The sequence below is a fragment of the Oncorhynchus masou genome, chromosome 22, assembly GCF_036934945.1.
Source record: "Oncorhynchus masou masou isolate Uvic2021 chromosome 22, UVic_Omas_1.1, whole genome shotgun sequence".
Lineage (NCBI taxonomy): Eukaryota > Metazoa > Chordata > Actinopteri > Salmoniformes > Salmonidae > Oncorhynchus > Oncorhynchus masou.
This window is the reverse complement of record NC_088233.1, coordinates 2,433,804-2,456,807: the sequence shown is the minus strand read 5'-3', so window position 1 is coordinate 2,456,807 and position 23,004 is coordinate 2,433,804. Positions and strand designations below refer to the sequence as shown.

The window sequence follows — 23,004 nt, the reverse complement described above, 5'->3', positions numbered from 1 at the left end:
TAATACCTTATTGGGTTTTGACCCTTTAATACCTTATTGGGATTTGACCCTTTAATACCTTATTGGGTTTTGACCCTTTAATACCTTTTTGGGATTTGACCTTTTAATAACTTATTGTGATTTGACCCTTTAATACCTTATTGGGATTTGACCTTTTAATAACTTATTGGGTTTTGACCCTTTAATACCTTATTGGGATTTGACCCTTTAATAACTTATTGGGATTTGACCCTTTAATACCTTATTGGGTTTTGACCTGTTAATACCTTATTGGGATTTGACCCTTTAATACCTTATTGGGATTTGACCCTTTAATACCTTATTGGGTTTTGACCCTTTAATACCTTATTGGGATTTGACCCTTTAATAACTTATTGGGTTTTGACCCTTTAATACCTTATTGGGATTTGACCTTTTAATAACTTATTGTGATTTGACCTTTTAATACCTTATTGGGTTTTGACCCTTTAATACCTTATTGGGATTTGACCCTTTAATACCTTATTGGGATTTGACCTTTTAATAACTTATTGTGATTTGACCCTTTAATACCTTATTGTGATTTGACCCTTTAATACCTTATTGGGATTTGACCCTTTAATACCTTATTGGGATTTGACCTTTTAATACCTTATTGTGATTTGACCCTTTAATACCTTATTGGGATTTGACCCTTTAATACCTTATTGTGATTTGACCTTTTAATACCTTATTGGGATATGACCTGTTAATACCTTATTGGGATTTGACCTGTTAATACCTTATTGTGAATATAACATGTAACATTGTTTTGTACTTCATAACAAATAGCTCTTAATATCTTATTCTACTTTGAAAGGTACTGTAACATCCCTCTTTCTTTTTCAAGTCGTTGCTCATCAACTGAGGTCAGATGCAGCTATGATGTCCAAGGTAAGGAAAACCACTACAAACTGAAACATTAGCATACATTATTACCAAGAAGGTAACATGACAAGATGATTACATGATAATAACTGAAACATTAACCTACATTATTACCAAGAAGGTAACATGACAAGATGATTACATGATAATAACTGAAACATTAGCCTACATTATTACCAAGAAGGTAACATGACAAGATGATTACATGATAATAACTGAAACATTAGCCTACATTATTACCAAGAAGGTAACATGACAAGATGATTACGTGATAATAACTTGTGTTCCCTGTGAAAACACTATTGCAGCTTGCTATTGTTTATACAACGGCAGAACATACCCGTATGGAGTGACCATATATCACACAACTGATGGTGATGGGACCTGTATCACTGCCACCTGCAAAGAGAACGGAACTATTGTCCGGATTATGTACCCCTGTCCCAGCACCCCAATTCCAACAACTACACCAAGTGTTACAACAACACAGATACTCACTCAAGAACCGACCACATTTGTTTTCTCAACTCCTGCCACTACCCCAACAACAACTCCTACCACTACCCCAACAACAACACCTACCTCTACCCCAACAACAACTTCTTCCACTACCACAACCATAACCCCTACCCCTACCCCCACAACAACCATGACACTGACTACAACCCCTACTACTACCCCCAAAACAACCCCTACATCACCAACACCCACTTCACCCACTACTACTCCACACTGCCTGACCAAGACTGTCTGTGAATGGTCAGACTGGATTAGCAAATATTATCCCTCTTTTGGACCAGAAGGAGGAGATTATGAAACCATAGAAAATATAAGGAAATCTGGTATTGATATTTGTAGCCAACCTAAGGAAGTAGAATGCAGAGCCACAGAAAACATCTATGTTCCATTGGCCGAACTCGGTCAAAATGTTGAATGCAATCCCTCAGTTGGACTGATATGCCGCAACAAGGATCAAGGCAAGATACCAATATGCTACAACTACGAGATAAGAGTCAGATGTTGTGTTGATGTTGTTGATGCTTGTAGCAATGGGACAACGACCACCTCAGTCAGGCCTACAACAACCATTACAACAACAACTGCTACCACTACCCCAACATCAAGACCAACAACTACCCCAACAACTACCCCAACAACTACCACAACTACCCCAACAACAAAACCTTCAACTACCCCAACCACAACTCCTACCACTACCCCAACAACAACTCCTACCACTACAACAACCATTACCCCTACCCCTACCCCCACAACAACCATGACACTGACTACAACCCCTACTACTACCCCCAAAACAACCCCTACATCACCAACACCCACTTCACCCACTACTACTCCACACTGCCTGACCAAGACTGTCTGTGAATGGTCAGACTGGATTAGCAAATATTATCCCTCTTTTGGACCAGAAGGAGGAGATTATGAAACCATAGAAAATATAAGGAAATCTGGTATTGATATTTGTAGCCAACCTAAGGAAGTAGAATGCAGAGCCACAGAAAACATCTATGTTCCATTGGCCGAACTCGGTCAAAATGTTGAATGCAATCCCTCAGTTGGACTGATATGCCGCAACAAGGATCAAGGCAAGATACCAATATGCTACAACTACGAGATCAGAGTCAGATGTTGTGTTGATGTTGTTGATGCTTGTAGCAATGGGACAACGACCACCTCAGTCAGGCCTACAACAACCATTACAACAACAACTGCTACCACTACCCCAACATCAAGACCAACAACTACCCCAACAACTACCCCAACAACTACCACAACTACCCCAACAACAAAACCTTCAACTACCCCAACCACAACTCCTACCACTACCCCAACAACAACTCCTACCACTACAACAACCATTACCCCTACCCCTACCCCCACAACAACCATGACACTGACTACAACCCCTACTACTACCCCCAAAACAACCCCTACATCACCAACACCCACTTCACCCACTACTACTCCACACTGCCTGACCAAGACTGTCTGTGAATGGTCAGACTGGATTAGCAAACACTATCCCTCTGTTGGACCAGAAGAAGGAGATTTTGAAACCATAGAAAATATAAGGAAATCTGGTATTGATATTTGTAGCCAACCTAAAGAAGTAGAATGCAGAGCCACAGACAACATCTATGTTCCTTTGGCCGAACTGGGTCAAAATGTTGAATGCAATCCCTCAGTTGGACTGATATGCCGCAACAAGGATCAAGGCAAGATACCAATATGCTACAACTACGAGATCAGAGTCAGATGTTGTGTTGATGTTGTTGATGTTTGTAGCAATGGGACAACGACCACCTCAGTCAGGCCCACAACAACCATTACAACAACAACTGCTACCACTACCCCAACATCAAGAACAACAACTATCCTAACAACTACAACAACTACCACAACTACCCCAACAACAAAACCTTCCACTACCCCAACAACTACCACAACTACCTCAACAACTAAACCTACAACTGCCCCAACCACAACTCCTACCACTACCCCGACAACTACTACAACTACTTCAACAACTAAACCTACCACTACCCCAACAACAGCTCCTACCACTACCCCAACATCAAAACCTACCACTACCCCAACAACATCTACTACAACTACTTCAACAACTAAACCTACCACTACCCCAACAACAACTCCTACCACTACCCCAACATCTACTTCAACTACTTCAACAACTAAACCTACCACTTCCCCAACAACAACTCCTACCACTACCGCAACAACAACTCCTACCACTACCTCAACAACAAAACCTACCACAACCCCAACATCTACTACAACGACTTCAACAACTAAACCTACCACTACCCCAACATCTACTACAACTACTTCAACAACTAAACCTACCACTACCCCAACAACAGCTCCTACCACTACCCCGACATCAAAACCTACCTCGACCCCAACAACATCTACTACAACTACTTCAACAACTAAACCTACCACTACCCCAACGTCTACTACAACTACTTCAACAACTAAACCTACCACTACCCCAACATCAAAACCTACCTCTACCCCAACAACATCTACTACAACTACTTCAACAACTAAACCTACCACGACCCCAACATCTACCACAACTACTTCAACAACTAAACCTACCACTACCCCAACAACAGCTCCTACCACTACCCCAACATCAAAACCTACCTCTACCCCAACAACATCTAATACAACTACTTCAACAACTAAACCTACCACGACCCCAACATCAAAACCTACTACTACCCCAACATCTACTACAACTACTTCAACAACTAAACCGACACCTACCCCAACAACAACTCCTACCACTACCCCAACATCTACTACAACTACTTCAACAACTAAACCTACCACTACCCCAACATCTACTACAACTACTTCAACAACTAAACCTACCACTACCCCAACATCAAAACCTACCTCTACCCCAACAACATCTACTACAACTCTTTCAACAACAAAACCTACCACTACCCCAACATCAAAACCTACTACTACCCCAACATCTACTACAACTACTTCAACAACTAAACCGACACCTACCCCAACAACAACTCCTACCACTACCCCAACATCTACTACAACTACTTCAACAACTAAACCTACCACTACCCCAACATCTACTACAACTACTTCAACAACTAAACCTACCACTACCCCAACATCAAAACCTACCTCTACCCCAACAACATCTACTACAACTTCTTCAACAACTAAACCTACCACGACCCCAACATCTACTACAACTACTTCAACAACTAAACCTACCACTACCCCAACATCTACTACAACTACTTCAACAACTAAACCGACACCTACCCCAACAACAACTCCTACCACTACCCCAACATCTACTACAACTACTTCAACAACTAAACCTACCACGACCCCAACATCTACTACAACTACTTCAACAACTAAACCGACACCTACCCCAACAACAACTCCTACCACTACCCCAACATCTACTACAACTACTTCAACAACTAAACCTACCACTACCCCAACATCAAAACCTACCTCTACCCCAACAACATCTACTACAACTACTTCAACAACTAAACCTACCACGACCCCAACATCTACTACAACTAGTTCAACAACTAAACCTACCACTACCCCAACAACAGCTCCTACCACTACCCCAACATCAAAACCTACCTCTACCCCAACAACATCTACTACAACTACTTCAACAACTAAACCTACCACGACCCCAACATCAAAACCTACTACTACTCCAACATCTACTACAACTACTTCAACAACTAAACCGACACCTACCCCAACAACAACTCCTACCACTATCCCAACATCTACTACAACTACGTCAACAACTAAACCTACCACTACCCCAACATCTACTACAACTACTTCAACAACTAAACCGACACCTACCCCAACAACAACTCCTACCACTACCCCAACATCTACTACAACTACTTCAACAACTAAACCTACACCTACCCCAACAACATCTCCTAACACTACCCCAACAACTAAACCTACCACTACCCCAACATCTACTACAACTACTTCAACAACTAAACCTACCACTTCCCCAACAACAACTCCTACCACTACCGCAACAACAACTCCTACCACTACCTCAACAACAAAACCTACCACAACCCCATCATCTACTACAACTACTTCAACAACTAAACTTACCACTACCCCAACAACAAAACCTACCACTACCCCAACATCTACTACAACTACTTCAACAACTAAACCTACCACTACCCCAACAACAGCTCCTACCACTACACCAACATCAAAACCTACCTCTACCCCAACAACATCTACTACAACTACTTCAACAACAAAACCTACACCTACCCCAACAACATCTCCTACCACTACCCCAACAACTAAACCTACCACTACCCCAACATCTACTACAACTACTTCAACAACTAAACCTACCACTTCCCCAACAACAACTCCTACCACTACCGCAACAACGACTCCTACCACTACCTCAACAACAAAACCTACCACAACCCCAACATCTACTACAACTACTTCAACAACTAAACTTACCACTACCCCAACAACAAAACCTACCACTACCCCAACATCTACTACAACTACTTCAACAACTAAACCTACCACTACCCCAACAACATCTCCTACCACTACCCCAACAACAAAACCTACCACTACCCCAACATCTACTACAACTACTTCAACAACTAAACCGACACCTACCCCAACAACAACTCCTACCACTACCCCAACATCTACTACAACTACTTCAACAACTAAACCTACCACTACCCCAACATCTACTACAACTACTTCAACAACTAAACCTACACCTACCCCAACAACATCTCCTAACACTACCCCAACAACTAAACCTACCACTACCCCAACATCTACTACAACTACTTCAACAACTAAACCTACCACTTCCCCAACAACAACTCCTACCACTACCGCAACAACAACTCCTACCACTACCTCAACAACAAAACCTACCACTACCCCAACATCTACTACAACTACTTCAACAACTAAACCTACCACTACCCCAACAACAGCTCCTACCACTACACCAACATCAAAACCTACCTCTACCCCAACAACATCTACTACAACTACTTCAACAACAAAACCTACACCTACCCCAACAACATCTCCTACCACTACCCCAACAACTAAACCTACCACTACCCCAACATCTACTACAACTACTTCAACAACTAAACCTACCACTTCCCCAACAACAACTCCTACCACTACCGCAACAACGACTCCTACCACTACCTCAACAACAAAACCTACCACAACCCCAACATCTACTACAACTACTTCAACAACTAAACTTACCACTACCCCAACAACAAAACCTACCACTACCCCAACATCTACTACAACTACTTCAACAACTAAACCTACCACTACCCCAACAACATCTCCTACCACTACCCCAACAACAAAACCTACCACTACCCCAACATCTACTACAACTACTTCAACAACTAAACCTACCACTTCCCCAACAACAACTCCTACCACTACCGCAACAACAACTCCTACCACTACCTCAACAACAAAACCTACCACAACCCCAACATCTACTTCAACTACTTCAACAACTAAACCTACCACGACCCCAACATCTACTACAACTACTTCAACAACTAAACCTACCACTACCCCAACATCAAAACCTACTACTACCCCAACATCTACTACAACTACTTCAACAACTAAACCTACCACTAACCCAACAACAGCTCCTACCACTACCCCAACATCAAAACCTACCTCTACACCAACAACATCTACTACAACTACTTCAACAACTAAACCTACCACGACCCCAACATCAAAACCTACTACTACCCCAACATCTACTACAACTACTTCAACAACTAAAACTACCACTACCCCAACAACAGCTCCTACCACTACCCCAACATCTACTTCAACTACTTCAACAACTAAACCTACCACTACCCCAACAACAGCTCCTACTACTACCCCAACATCAAAACCTACCTCTACCCCAACAGCATCTACAACAACTACTTCAACAACTAAACCTACCACAACCCCAACATCAAAACCTACTACTACCTCAACATCTACTACAACTACTTCAACATCTAAACCTACCACTTCCCCAACAACAACTCCTACCACTACCCCAACAACAACTCCTACCACTACCCCAACATCAAAACCTACCACAACCCCAACATCTACTACAACTACTACTTCAACATCAAAACCTACCACTAACCCAACAACATCTACTACAACTACTTCAACATCAAAACCTACCACTACAACAACAACTAATACAACTACCCCAACAACACAACCTACTACTAACCCAACAACGACTGCAACTACTTCAACAAATAAACCTACCACTACCCCAACAAATACTACTACCCCAACATCAAAACCTACCATTACCCCAACATCTACTACAACTACTTCAACAACTAAATCTACCACTACCCCAACAACTACTGCAAAGACTTCAACAACACCCACTACAATTTCTTCAACAACTAAACCTACCACAACCCCAACAACATCTCCTACCACTACCACAACATCAAAACCTTCTACTACCCCAACAACTACTGCAACTACTTCAACAACAACTACTACAGCTACTTCCACAACTAAACCTTCCACTACCCCAACAACAACTACTACAACTACCCCAACAACAAAACCTACTACTAACCCAACATCAACTGCAACTACTTCAACAACTAAACCTACACCTACCCCAACAACAAAACCTGCCACTACCCCAACAGTTACTACAATCACTTCAACAACTAAACCTTCCACAACCCCAACAACATCTCCTACCACTACCCCAACAACTAAACCTACCACTACCCCAACCACAACTACAACTACTTCAACATCAAAAACGTCCACTACCACAACAACTTCTTCAACAACTAAACCTTCCACAACCCCAACAACATCTCCTACCACTACCCCAACAACTAAACCGAGCACTACCCCAACATCAAAACCTTCTACTACCCCAACAACTACTGCAACTACTTCAACAACTAAACCTTCCACTACCCCAACAACAACTACTACAACGACCCCAACATCAAAACCTACCACTACCCCAACAACTAAACCTACCACTACCCCAACAACAGTCTTCATTGTCGTCACAAATCCACCATATACACCCGCACCTCAAGTGCAAAATACAACTTTGACCATACAGACAGAAAAAACTATGACATCAAACCCTACCACAACCCTTATCACTACCCCAACAACAACCCCTACCACCACCCCAACAACAATCCCTACCACCACTCCCACAACAACCCATACCACTACCCCAACAACAACCCCTGCCAATACCCCCAAAACAACCCATATCACTATCCCAACAACCCCTACCACTATCCCAACCCCAAATCCTACCACATTATGTTTTTGCACATATAAAAATCTAAATTTCCCTGCTGGTAAGTGAAAGCTTCCTTCATTAAAATGATAAATTCTGACTACATATTGCATTCATACACTTAATTTAATATCTATTCATTACTAATAATACGTTTATGTTTAGGTTCCTTGATATATAATGAGACTGATGGGGCAGGCTGGTGTTTCACCTCTTACTGTAACTCAAGTTGTGTTGTTGAGAAACAAGCCAGACCATGTCCCTCTACGACCCCAGCTACAGTCAGCACTGTCTCAGCTACAGTCAGCACTGACTCAACTACAGTCAGCACTGTCTCAGCTACAGTCAGCAATGTCTCAACAACAACAGAAGCTACACATTCTACAACATCTACATTGTCCTCGACTACACCTTACAAGGGCTGTGAATATGTCATTCCACCAAGAAAGGTAATGAAATAATAATAATTGTGTTTCTTAGTTCGTAGTGTTGTGTAGTTTATAGAGTTGTGTAGTTCGCAGTGTTGTGTAGTTTATAGTGTTGTGTAGTTCATAGTGTTCTGTAGTTCATAGTGTTGTGTAGTTCGTAGTGTTGTAGTTAATAGAGTTGTGTAGTTCCCAGTGTTGTTTATAGTGTTGTGTAGTTCATAGTGTTGCGTAGTTTATAGTGTTGTGTAGTTCATAGTGTTGTGTACTTCATAGTGTTGTGTAGTGCATAGTGTTGTGTAGCTCATAGTGTTGTGTAGTTCATAGTGTTGTGTAGCTCATAGTGTTGTGTAGTTCATAGTGTTGTTTAGTTCATAGTGTTGTGTAGAGCATAGTGTTGTGTAGTTCATAGTGTTGTGTAGTTTATAGTGTTGTGTAGTACGTAGTGTGTTTACTTTCAGGACTAAAACATACATTTTCAACTTTAGGATGGAGAGACTTGGAAGACAGACAACTGCACTACTCAGACTTGCCACAGAGGTGTAATTACCACCACGCCTGTGGACTGTAAGTCTGTAGAAAAGCCTGTGTGTGAAAATGGATACCCACCAGTGAAAGTCTATGACGAATCAGGTTGCTGCTATCACTACGAATGTGAATGTAAGTTCAAAACATAATGTTTTTAATTATCTTCTTACCTTCTACAAATACGTATTGCCCCCAATTTACTTGTTTTAAAGACGTCCTTTAGTGATTTTTGAACTTTTCCTGTTGAAAGTGATATCCCAAGTATAAAACTTGAAAACTTAAGTTTAAATACAGTAAAGTACGCATACCAAAGGGTAAAGAAATACAATATATATATTTTTTTACCCAACTGCAAACTTCAAGGAGTTGGTCTGATCCAGTGGCGCAACTTTGGTTTAAGAAGTGGGGGGGGGGGGCATAATCATTATCATTATTATTTGTATCCAGTCGGATAAACACTCCAAACACCCTACTCGACCACTCAGAGGCGTCCGCATGGTCCTAAAGCGCAGCGTTGCCCTGTTTTGTACTGAGGGGGAACAAAAATGCAATTTCAGAAAGTGGGGGAGACATGCCCCCGTCCAACCCCCCCCTCGTCCCCAGTTTAAGTTGCACCCTTGGTCTGATCTGATAGTGACATTGTGATGTTATCATCTTGTGGCCTTTTCATGACGATACCTCGACCAGCTGCTGTGTTCAGTAAATCAGGTGTTAAATGAGGTGAAAATGAGACTGGAGTAGGACTTTAAACTCTTGTATTGATGAGTGATCTATTTGTTACCTTCTTCTGTTCTATCTCTCAGGTATATGCTATGGATGGGGAGACCCTCATTATGTCACATTTGATGGCCAATATTACAGTTTCCAGGAAAACTGCACCTACGTTTTGATTAAAGAAATAGTTCCTCTACAGAACTTCAGTGTCAACATCGACAACTATAACTGCGATCCGTCTGGACATGCGACCTGCCCTCAGTCTCTGATTGTCAATTACAAGTCTTACAAAATCGTTCTTACTCCAAAGAGATTAAACGTGACAACAAATATGGTAAATATAACTGTGTTATTGTACACATTTATACACTTTGAAAAAGTACACTTTGAGATAGAAATTATTTGAGATAGACATTCTTTGATACAGACATTCTTTGATACAGACATTCTTTGATATAGACATTCTTTGATACAGACATTCTTTGATACAGACATTCTTTGATATAGACATTCTTTGATATAGACATTCTCATACCACTTTAAGACTTAAAATAATCTAGCTTCATATTTTGAAATGTATTATTAACTTATTTACTTTTTGTAACGTGGGGGTATTGATTAAAGGGGAAATCTGATCTTGCTGACTACTATAAATATAATATGCAGTACTACACTACAGTAGTTACAAATAGTTATTTAGCAACATTACATATTGGTTAACCACTTTGATGATGGCGTCACGTTAACTCAGAACCATCATCAAGGTATCTGAAACATTCCCATGACATTTCAAAGAATTTCATGATATTGACAAATTATTAACAGACTACCAACACTTCTTGGGACTTCATTAAGTTCTGGAAACCGTTCATATCTTAGTTACATTATTGTAATGTTATTATGTTCTCTACTCTCATTCGTAATGTAATATTTTTCCTAATAATTTACAAGGTTTACATCAATGGAAATCAGATCTTCCCAACCTTTTCTAATGAAGACCTCATGATCACCAGCACTGGGGTAGAGTTACTGTTGAAGATCCCTGCCATTAAAGCAACAGTGATGTTTAAGTCCCTTATGTTCAGTGTGACCCTGCCAAACTCCCTATTCCACAACAACACAGAGGGGCAGTGTGGTAAGTCTGTAGGCTTTACTGCATCCCAAATGGCACACTGTTCCCAATGTAGTGCACTCCTTTTAACCAGGGGGAATAGGGTCCCATTGTAGTTCACTCCTTCTAAACAGGGGGAATAGGGTCCCATTGTAGTGCACTCCTTTTAACCAGGGGGAATAGGGTCCCATTGTAGTTCACTCCTTTTAACCAGGGGGAATAGTGTCCCATTGTAGTGCACTCCTTTTAACCAGGGGGAATAGGGTCCCATTGTAGTTCACTCCTTTTAACCAGGGGGAATAGGGTCCCATTGTAGTTCACTCCTTTTAACCAGGGGGAATAGGGTCCCATTGTAGTGCACTCCTTTTAACCAGGGGGAATAGGGTCCCATTGTAGTGCACTCCTTTTAACCAGGGGGAATAGGGTCCCATTTGGGATGCATCCATTATGTAGACCAAAAACAAAACTGAACATTTGTTGCAATGATTTGATGTTATTTTGTTGTGTGTTTTTGCATTTCCATGGCATTAAAGTGTTCACTGTACAGTTACAATGATAGAAAAAAACAATTAAAAGATACTGTAGGTAGGCTTAAAGTTATGAGCAGCTGTTTCTGACATAAAATAACTTGTGTTTTTTCTCATTCCCATATTTATTGTACCTTTATAAAGGTACCTGTGACAATATCAGGAAAAACGATTGCAGATTACCGAATGGAAAGATTGACCCATCATGTCCTGGGATGGCTCATGAATGGAAGATTCCTGATGTTAAAAAACCCTACTGTGAATGGCAACCCCCTACCCCACCCCCTACCCTACCTACCCCACCTACCCCACCTACCCCTAAGCCTCCAACCTGCCCGTCAGGAAAGACATCAATCTGTGACATCATACTTAGCCCGTAAGACGTGTAACCTTGTAATAACACAAAGAGACAGCTATATTACAAAGACCAGGGAATCTGATTGAGGTTGCTGTGAAACTGTTTACATACAAGTCTGTCAACTCTCCGGTAAAGGCAGGGGTTGTTGTTCCATAACTTAGAACCAAACTTATCTTACAGACTTTTTATGCCGTATAAAATATGTCATATTCATAAAAACTTCATAGATGCTTCACCAATAATTTAGCGTGTAAGGCATACAGTAATCAGTATTTGTAATAAATCTGTTGTGACATGTTAAATGCCCCTTTTGGGTTAGGCCGATATAATAACTTAAATGGGGTCTTTATTTTGGAAGGGTCTTTAAGCAATGCCATGACGTTATCCCACGTCAACCCTTCTTCGAGGCCTGTAAGTTTGATGTCTGCCACATGCCAAATATCTCAATCGGCTGCTCCAGCCTGGAAGCCTACGCTGTTAGGTGTGCAGCAGCTGGAGTCTGTATCGACTGGAGGACATCAACTAATGGAACATGTGGTAGGGAAGGACTTTCATATCCAGTAAGAACTGTGTCCCCAATGGGATCCTATTCCCTACATAGTGCACTGCTTTTGACCAGGCTCCTGCCATAAGTAGTGATCTAAGTAGGGAATAGGATCCAATTTCGGATGCAGGATAGATGTTAAGACGATTTTAAATAATTCAAATAACTTTACGATTTACATTAATTATTTGTATTTTGACAACCTGCATTTACAAATTGCGTACATACTGTTTTGTCTTTCATTCCATCTTGACCATAATATAGATCTGACATGCCCTAAGACCAAAGTGTATAAGGCATGTGGCTCTACTATCCAGCCAACATGCAATTCAAGGTATCCATCTCATTCTCATCTCATCTCATTCCCATCTCATCTCATTCTCATCTCATTCCCATCTCATCTCATTCCCATTTTATATCATTCCCATCTCATCTTATTACCATCTTATCTCATTCCCATTTCATTCTCATCTAATTCTCATCTCGTTCTCATCTCATCTCATTCCCATCTCACTCTCAACTCATTTCAATCTCATTCCCATCTCATTTCATTCTCATCTCATTCTCATGTCATTCCCATCTCATCTCATTCCCATCTCATCTCATTCTCAACTCATCTCATTGTCATCTCATTCCCATCTCATTGTCATCTCATTCCCATCTCATCTCATTCTCAACTCATCTCATTCTCAACTCATCTCATTCCTATCTAATCTCATTCTCATCTCATCTCATTCCCATCTCTTCCCATCTCATTATTTTATACCACTACCTAAAGGACATGCATTCTTAAAGGTTTCCATTCTATTCCAAGGTTTCTAGTCTGTGATTAATTGTTTTTTCTTGTCTTAGATACAATGACAAATATGTGCATTCATGTCAGGGAGCACAAATGACCCGTGACTTTGTATGTGACTCATTCATGGAGGGCTGTTTCTGCCCTGAGGGTACCATCTTGTTCAACACATTCTCTGACACCTGTGTTCGTGACTGTGGTAAGGATGTGTCAGTTTGAGGAATACATTGTTTAATTGTGTCTCAAAGTACCAGCATGTATGACCTACGATCTTATTTTCCCTTCAAGGATGCACAGGACCTGATGGAAAACCCAAACAGGTAATAATGTGGATGTGAACCACAATGAATCTGTCAGAAGAAATGGTTCAACAGCTCACTTCACATTATGGCCCACAAAAAGGTTCTGTATAGAACCTCCATTATTTTAATCAGTTTACTAGTTTCATTGGGGATTGTAAGTTGTCCAGCCCTGAAGAGGCTGGAGCCCTATTGCTATTATCAATCAAATGTATTTGATAAAGCCCTTTTTTCATCAGCAGCAGCAACAAAGCCTTTACACATACCCAGTCTAAAACCTCAAAGAGCAAGCAATGCAGAGGCAGAAAGACAGTGGCTAGAAAAAACTCCAGAGAAGGCAGAAACCTAGGAATAAACCAAGAGAGGAACCAGGTTCTGAGGGGTGGCCAGTCCTCGTCTTAATAAATTTGAAGTCTCTGCTGACATTGTTTGTTTTGTCCCAACACAGTTTGGTGAGACTTGGTACAGTAACTGCCAGAAGTGCACGTGTAATGCTGACACACTGAGTGTCCAGTGTGAACCAGTGAAATGTCCGCCCCAAGAAATTGTTACCTGTAAGAAGTACGGTGAGGTGTTGGTCAACGAGACGGTGGACTGCTGTCAGATAAATACATGTGGTGAGTAGAGACAGGATAGAGAGGCACCTTAACGTGCTACCAGGTAACCTGGGTACAAGTCTGCTTGTGCTAAATGTTTGGCATATGACAAGGAGTGGAATGTTAGCACCAAACAGCTCTTCATTCTCGCTACTTCATAAAGCCTTCATAAGCACTACATAAATGTGTTACAAAGTATCTATAACATGCTTTATAAAGGGTTCATAAATGTGACATAACTCTGTGACATAATCACCGATGTCAAATGTGACATAAAACACTGTGTGGCATATAATATAAACTTGTGTTTTATAAAGGGTGACATGTTGTGCTGAAGGACGGCTTACTCTCTAAAGTGAAGTCACGTTAGTCACATTACAACTAATCTCGTTCCAAGAACGTCTGGTGGACCAACGCATCCATCTTTGCCTTCGTTTAGGTTTAAAATAACATTTGAGGAATATAAATTGTGGAAATGGCCAATAATTCTGACTTTTTTGACTATGTTAAATACCTGTCACCCTACAGTAAATATGTTGAATGTGTTTATATGTTAATATATGTAAATATATATATAAATATATATGTATATATGTATATGTAAATATGTTAAGTAACCTGTGGATCATAAATAAGATAACATGGATCATGAGAGAACCTTCATAAGTCATCAGAACGTTAATAATATTAATTGACACTGTGTTGTAACACTTAGTTTGAAGAGCGCCCCCTTCTGTCATTCATAAATACATCCATAACGACTCTATACCATATAATGCTGTATTCACTGTAGAGTCAGACCTCTTGGCCATTCACAACACACACATAAAAGCTTAATGATGGGCACGTCAATGTATTAACAATCTGGGAATTATCACAAACAGCTAAAACAAATACACATTAAAGACCTGTTTAAACCATACATTTCCTTTTTATTTGTACATTTTCAAATCAATTTAAATACATAAAGTTTCAAAACAGTCCAACAATGTAATTATATTGAACATTACACCGGACTGTGATTAGTGTAGCTTGTCCCTGAGCTGGTGGACCAATGGGTTCTTACCTCTCATTCTCCAGGAGGTTCTGCATGTTGATTCCAACCTTAAAAGTAACAACAAAGAAATTTAGCAGGTGTGTCAGGAAATGCCTTTGTCACACCAATTCAATTCAATTTGAGGTCTTTATTGGCAAGGGAAACATATGTTAACATTGCCAAAGCAAGTGAAGTCAATTATAAACAAAAGTGAAATGAACAATAAAAATTAACAGTAAACATTACACTCATAGAAGTTACAAAATAATAAAGACATTTCAATACAGTGTGGTAAGGATGTGCAAATTATTTGAAATAACTATTGCGATAGCTACAATATATGATCTAACTCAACACTTAACAACTATAAACTCATAAACAATTACAATAAATATGGGTGAATGATTCATAAGACATTTATTAAGCAGTGCTTATGCCACCATTTGTAAATCACAGGTTTGTCTAATTTGACACAGTGGGTTATGTCATACAGTTATGCCACATGGTTATAGATGATTTGTCATTTCTGTAGTGTTTATGAAGCCTTTATACTGACCATGTTATTGGACCCTGTTATTGGACCCTGTTATTGGACCCTGTTATTGGACCCTGTTATTGGACCCTGTTATTGGACCCTGTTATTGGACCATGTCATTGGACCATGTTATTGGACCCTGTTATTGGACCCTGTTATTGGACCCTGTTATTGGACCATGTTATTGGACCATGTTATTGGACCCTGTTATTGGACCATGTTATTGGACCCTGTTATTGGACCATGTTATTGGACCCTGTTATTGGACCATGTTATTGGACCCTGTTATTGGACCATGTTATTGGACCATGTTATTGGACCATGTTATTGGACCATGTCATTGTACCCTGTTATTGGACCATGTTATTGGACCATGTTATTGGACCCTGTTATTGGACCCTGTTATTGGACCATGTTATTGGACCATGCTATTGGACCATGTTATTGGACCCTGTCACTAATTATTAAGCCCAGGATGAATGTAAATATTATCATGAACATGGTGCAGGTGTCATGATGGTAACATGGTGCAGGTGTCATGATGGTAACATGGTGCAGGTGTCATGATGGTAACATGGTGCAGGTGTCATGATGGTAACATGGTGCAGGTGTCATGATGGCAACATGATGGTAACATGGTGCAGGTGTCATGATGGCAACATGTTGCAGGTGTCATGATGGTAACATGGTGCAGGTGTCATGATGGTTACATGAAGGTAACATGGTGCAGGTGTCATGATGGTAACATGGTGCAGGTGTCATGATGGCAACATGTTGCAGGTGTCATGATGGTAACATGGTGCAGGTGTCATGATGGTAACATGATGCAGGTGTCATGATGGCAACATGGTGCAGGTGTCATGATGGTAACATGGTGCAGGTGTCATGATGGTAACATGGTGCAGGTGTCATGATGGTTACATGATGGTAACATGGTGCAGGTGTCATGATGGTAACATGGTGCAGGTGTCATGATGGTAACATGGTACAGGTGTCATGATGGCAACATGTTGCAGGTGTCATGATGGTAACATGGTGCAGGTGTCATGATGGTAACATGATGCAGGTGTCATGATGGCAACATGGTGCAGGTGTCATGATGGTAACATGGTGCAGGTGTCATGATGGTAACATGGTGCAGGTGTCATGATGGTTACATGATGGTAACATGGTGCAGGTGTCATGATGGTAACATGGTGCAGGTGTCATGATGGCAACATGTTGCAGGTGTCATGATGGTAACATGGTGCAGGTGTCATGATGGTAACATGGTGCAGGTGTCATGATGGCAACATGGTGCAGGTGTCATGATGGTAACATGGTGCAGGAATTGTGACTAACTTAACCGTTCAACAACTGTTATGTCTCAACCATTGTCTGACCCTTTTATTGTGTGTTCTTTCAGTGCCCAAACCTGTTTGTGTCCACAACAATACTGAATACACGGTGAGAAGTGACATGTCTTTGCAGGCAGAAAAGAGCAATATTACAATAAATCATTTGTACATTTTGCATAAAATAAACCTAAATGTTGATTCACTAATGAGAACAAATAAATGCTTAAAAATGTTCATAAATGATCATAAATGTTAAAGATGTAAATGCTTAAGAATTGTAATGCTTGTTTACATATTTGAATAATGATGTACATATTTCTGAAAGGTTTATAAATTATTTATAAACTCTTATTTATTGAAGTTTTTATAACATACAGTATCAAATTACCAACATTTATTTTTCTGCTACTTGACAGCTTGGGGAGTTTTGGTCGCCCCCTAGTGACCGCTGTGTGAAGTATGAATGCACAAAGACAAACAGCCAGTTCATCGTTGTGGAATCCAAAATGAAATGCCCAGTGTTCCGTCCAGAGGACTGTGTCCCTGTAAGTAGATGAGGAAACTGGTTGAATGTGTTTGTTTGAAGTAAAGTAACTACACCTAAATATACTGCTTGATTAATTCGATAGAAACTTGGAGGTTATATTGAATTTACACCCGAGTAACATATTCATAGATGATCATAGTTTTCCATAACATCTACACTGTGTTATCTAGCTCATTAGACTGTAACTAGTCGTATCCAAATTGAGCTGTACACAATTCCTTTTGACAGGGAACTGAGAAAACTGATGCAAACGGATGTTGCACAACCTGTAAGTAAAAACAATATAATGATTCATTTCCAAATAATCATGATTTGTTTTGTATTTTTCGTTTATAGATCAGATCTACTAGTCAAACATAACCTCTTATGAACATAACCTCTTATGAACATACCCTCTTATGAACCTGACCTCTTATGAACATAATCTCTTTTGAACATAACCTCTTATGAACCTGACCTCTTATGAACATAACCTCTTATGAACATAACTTATTTTGAACATAACCTCTTATGAACCTGACCTCTTATTAACATAACCTCTTATGAACATAAACTATTTGAACCTGATCTCTTGTGAACATAACCTCTTATAAACCTGACCTCTTATGAACATAACCTCTTATGAACATAACAGCTTATGAACATAAACTTGTTGAACCTGACCTCTTATGAACATAACCTCTTATGAACACAACATCTTATGAACATAACCTCTTATGAACCTAACTTCTTATGAACCTAACCTCTTATGAACCTGACCTCTTATGAACATAACCTCTTATGATCATAACCTCTTATGAAATTGACCTATTATGAACATAACCTCTTATGAACCTGACCTCTTATGAACATAACCTCTTATGAACATAATCTCTTATGAACATAATCTCTTATGAACCTAACCTCTTATAAACATAACCTCTTATGAACATAACCTTTTATTTAACCTAACCTCTTATGAACCTGACCTGTTATGAACCTGACCTCTTATGAACATAACCTCTTATGAACCTAACCTCTTATGAACCTGACCTCTTATGATCATAACCTCTTATGAAATTGACCTCTTATGGACACAATAGCTCATGAACATAAACTTGTTGAACCTTACCTCTTATGAACATAACCTCTTATGAACCTAACTTCTAATGAACATAACCTCTTATGAACCTAACCTCTTATGAACCTAACCTCTTATGAACATAACCTCTTATGAACCTAACTTCTAATGAACATAACCTCTTATGAACCTAACCTCTTATGAACCTAACCTCTTATGAACATAACCTCTTATGATCATAACCTCTTATGAAATTGACCTCTTATGACCATAACCTCTTATAAACCTGACCTCTTATGAACATAACCTCTTATGAACCTGACCTCTTATGAACATAACCTCTTATGAACATAACCTCTTATGAACCTGACCTCTTATGAACATAACCTCTTATGATCATAACCTCTTATGAAATTGACCTCTTATGACCATAACCTCTTATGAACCTGACCTCTTATGAACATAACCTCTTATGAACCTGACCACTTATGAACATAACCTCTTATGAACATAACCTCTTATGAACCTGACCTCTTATGACAATAACCTCTTATGAACATAACCTCTAAAGAACCTAACCTCTTATGAACATAACCTCTTATGAACCTGACCTCTTATGATCATAACCTCTTATGAAATTGACCTATTATGAACATAACCTCTTATGAACCTAACCTCTTATGAACATAACCTCTTATGAACATAACCTCTTATGAACCTGACCTGTTATGAACATAACCTCTTATGAACCTGACCTCTTATGAACATAACCTCTTATGAACATAACCTCTTATGAACCTGGCCTCTTATGAACATAACCTCTTATGATCATAACCTCTTATGAAATTGACCTATTATGAACATAACCTCTTATGAACATAACCTCTTATGAACCTAACTTCTAATGAACATAACCTCTAATGAACCTACACTCTAATGAACATAACCTCTTATGAACATAACCTCTTATGAACATAACCTCTTATAAGATTGACCTCTTATGAAAATAACCTCTTATGAACATAACCTCTAAAGAACCTAACCTCTTATGAACCTGACCTCTTATGAACATAAGATCTTATGAACCTGACCTCTTATGATCATAACCTCTTATGAAATTGACCTATTATGAACATAACCTCTTATGAACCTGACCTCTTATGAACATAACCTCTTATGAAATTGCCCTCTTTTGAACATAACCTCTAATGAACATAACCTCTTATGAAATTGACCTCTTATGAACATAACCTCTTATGAACCTAACCTCTTATGAACCTGACCTCTTATGAACATAACCTCTTATGAACCTGACCTCTTATGAACATAACCTCTTATAAACATAACCTCTTATGAACATAATCTTTTATGAAACTAACCTCTTATGAACATAACCTCTTATGAAATTGACCTCTTATGAACATAACCTCTTATGAACCTGAACTCTTATGAACATAACCTCTTATAAACATAACCTCTTATGAACATAATCTCTTATGAACCTAACCTCTTATGAAATTGACCTCTTATGAACATAACCTCTTATGAACCTAACCTCTTATGAACCTGACCTCTTATGAACATAATCTATTATGATCATAACCTCTTATGAAATTGACCTATTATGAACCTGACCTCTTATGAACCTGACCTCTTATGAACAAACCTTTTATGAACAAAACCTCTTATGAATATAATCTCTTATGAACATAATCTCTTATGAACCTAACCTCTTATGAACCTGACCTCTTATGAACCTAACCTCTTATGAACCTGACCTCTTATGAACATATCCTCTTATGAACCTGACCTCTTATGAACATAACCTCTTATAAACATAACCTCTTATGAACATAATGTCTTATGAACCTAAACTCTTATGAACATAACCTGTTATGAAATTGACCTCTTATGAACATAACCTCTTATGAACCTAACCTCTTATGAACCTGACCTCTTATAAACATAACCTCTTATGAACATAACCTCTTATGAACCTGCCCTCTTATGAACATATCCTCTTATGAACCTGACCTCTTATGAACATAACCTCTTATAAACATAACCTCTTATGAACATAATGTCTTATGAACCTAAACTCTTATGAACATAACCTGTTATGAAATTGACCTCTTATGAACATAACCTCTTATGAACCTAACCTCTTATGAACCTGACCTCTTATAAACATAACCTCTTATGAACATAACCTCTTATGAACCTGCCCTCTTATGAACATAACCTCTTATGATCATTACCTCTTATGAACATAATCTCTTTTGAAATTGCCCTCTTATGAACATAACCTCTTATGAACCTAACTTCTTATGAACCTGACCTCTTATGAACCTAATTTCTTATGAACATAACCTCTTATGAAATTGACCTATTATGAACCTGACCTCTTATGAACATAACCTCTTATGAACATAACCTCTTATGAACATAACCTCTTTTGAACATAACCTCTTATGAACCTAACCTCTTATGAACCTAACCTCTTATGAACATAACCTCTTATGAACCTGACCTCTTATGATACAATAAATCAATGTTGAGTTACTGTAGATTAAACCGAATACAGATGTGATGTACTTTTTCAAGTTGCTAAAAGTCTATGCACTTTACATAGAAAGGGGGAAACTCAACCCTTTAAAAAATCCTCCTTAACTCTGTCTACCTCCACAGGCACTTTAATCAGTCACTGTGATGTGAAGAACACCACCACCTACCTTGAGGTGAATAACTGCAGGTCCTCTGTGCCGGTGGAAATCTCAGCCTGCCGGGGATCCTGTGGAACGTCTTCTATGTGAGTACAAACTCTAAATAAGAACACACACACACACATGCCAAAACAATACACAGAAACTAACGCAACATGCATTTGGGTCTTGCAGAAATTTGTAAGTGGGGAATTGGAATGAAGGGTGAGAATTCAATGGGAGTTGACCTATGGCAGAATAAATGTTGTACTGTTTCTAACAGTGTTGTTTGTGTGTCCTGTTTGCTAGGTACTCTGCAGAGAAAAACACCCTGATGCACTCTTGCTCCTGCTGTCAAGAGATGTCGACCAGTGAGAGGAAGGTGGAGATGGTCTGCCCTGATGGGAAGAAGATCATGCAGTCCTACATTTACATTGATAAGTGTGGCTGCCATGACTCTGAGTGTGACAAGAAGAACCACTTAGATTAGGCTTTGATGAATGAAGTCTTTTGAAGTGTTCTTATTTACCTGCATGGAATATTCAATAGTTTTATCTAAAGGGAACCAATAGGGTCTGTCTCATTATCATATAGGCTACTTTCATGAACTGTATGTTCTTTCTCTCTACACTATCATAGACATTATGCAAACCTATTAAACTGATGAAGAAGCATGAAGTCATTATCTTTCTTGTTTTATTTCATATTGTCAAGTCCGTCATTGTGTGACTAGGGAAACAGTACACATAGTATTTAATAAAGAATGTATTCATTACATAACGGTTACTATTAAAAGGGGCAATCTGCAATTCAAACAATAACAAGGTCTCCACCCTGCCAGTGTTTTGGCAAAAAGCTGAAGAATGGGGCTGGAGAAATGTAACCACTATCAAGTTCTTAGACAGGGCAATGGATGTAAGAACTGACCGTCCATGATATCAAAATGACAGTTTTAATCATGTTTTGAGGCTATACAGTTTGTGTTTACAATTATGTTGTTTACCAACAATGGAATTAAAGAATCTTATATTTTGGGGT

At 39.3% G+C, this 23,004-nt stretch overlaps 1 protein-coding gene across 1 annotated transcript in view; it reads left to right on the top strand.

Moving 5' to 3' along the window:
- LOC135508883 (mucin-2-like) overlaps nucleotides 1-22,644 on the top strand; it is a 63,998-nt gene extending 41,354 nt beyond the window's left edge. The window contains exons 20-36 of the mRNA XM_064929092.1: nucleotides 869-912; nucleotides 1,215-8,912; nucleotides 9,017-9,300; nucleotides 9,765-9,936; nucleotides 10,608-10,852; nucleotides 11,470-11,653; nucleotides 12,301-12,532; nucleotides 12,873-13,051; nucleotides 13,323-13,392; nucleotides 13,911-14,053; nucleotides 14,143-14,174; nucleotides 14,602-14,770; nucleotides 17,726-17,766; nucleotides 18,074-18,202; nucleotides 18,433-18,472; nucleotides 21,953-22,073; nucleotides 22,276-22,644. Coding sequence (XP_064785164.1) covers nucleotides 869-912; nucleotides 1,215-8,912; nucleotides 9,017-9,300; nucleotides 9,765-9,936; nucleotides 10,608-10,852; nucleotides 11,470-11,653; nucleotides 12,301-12,532; nucleotides 12,873-13,051; nucleotides 13,323-13,392; nucleotides 13,911-14,053; nucleotides 14,143-14,174; nucleotides 14,602-14,770; nucleotides 17,726-17,766; nucleotides 18,074-18,202; nucleotides 18,433-18,472; nucleotides 21,953-22,073; nucleotides 22,276-22,456 — 9,964 coding nt within the window. The 3' untranslated portion in view covers nucleotides 22,457-22,644. The remainder of the gene's footprint in view (nucleotides 1-868; nucleotides 913-1,214; nucleotides 8,913-9,016; nucleotides 9,301-9,764; nucleotides 9,937-10,607; nucleotides 10,853-11,469; nucleotides 11,654-12,300; nucleotides 12,533-12,872; nucleotides 13,052-13,322; nucleotides 13,393-13,910; nucleotides 14,054-14,142; nucleotides 14,175-14,601; nucleotides 14,771-17,725; nucleotides 17,767-18,073; nucleotides 18,203-18,432; nucleotides 18,473-21,952; nucleotides 22,074-22,275) is intronic.
- The last annotated feature ends 360 nt before the right edge of the window (nucleotides 22,645-23,004 follow it).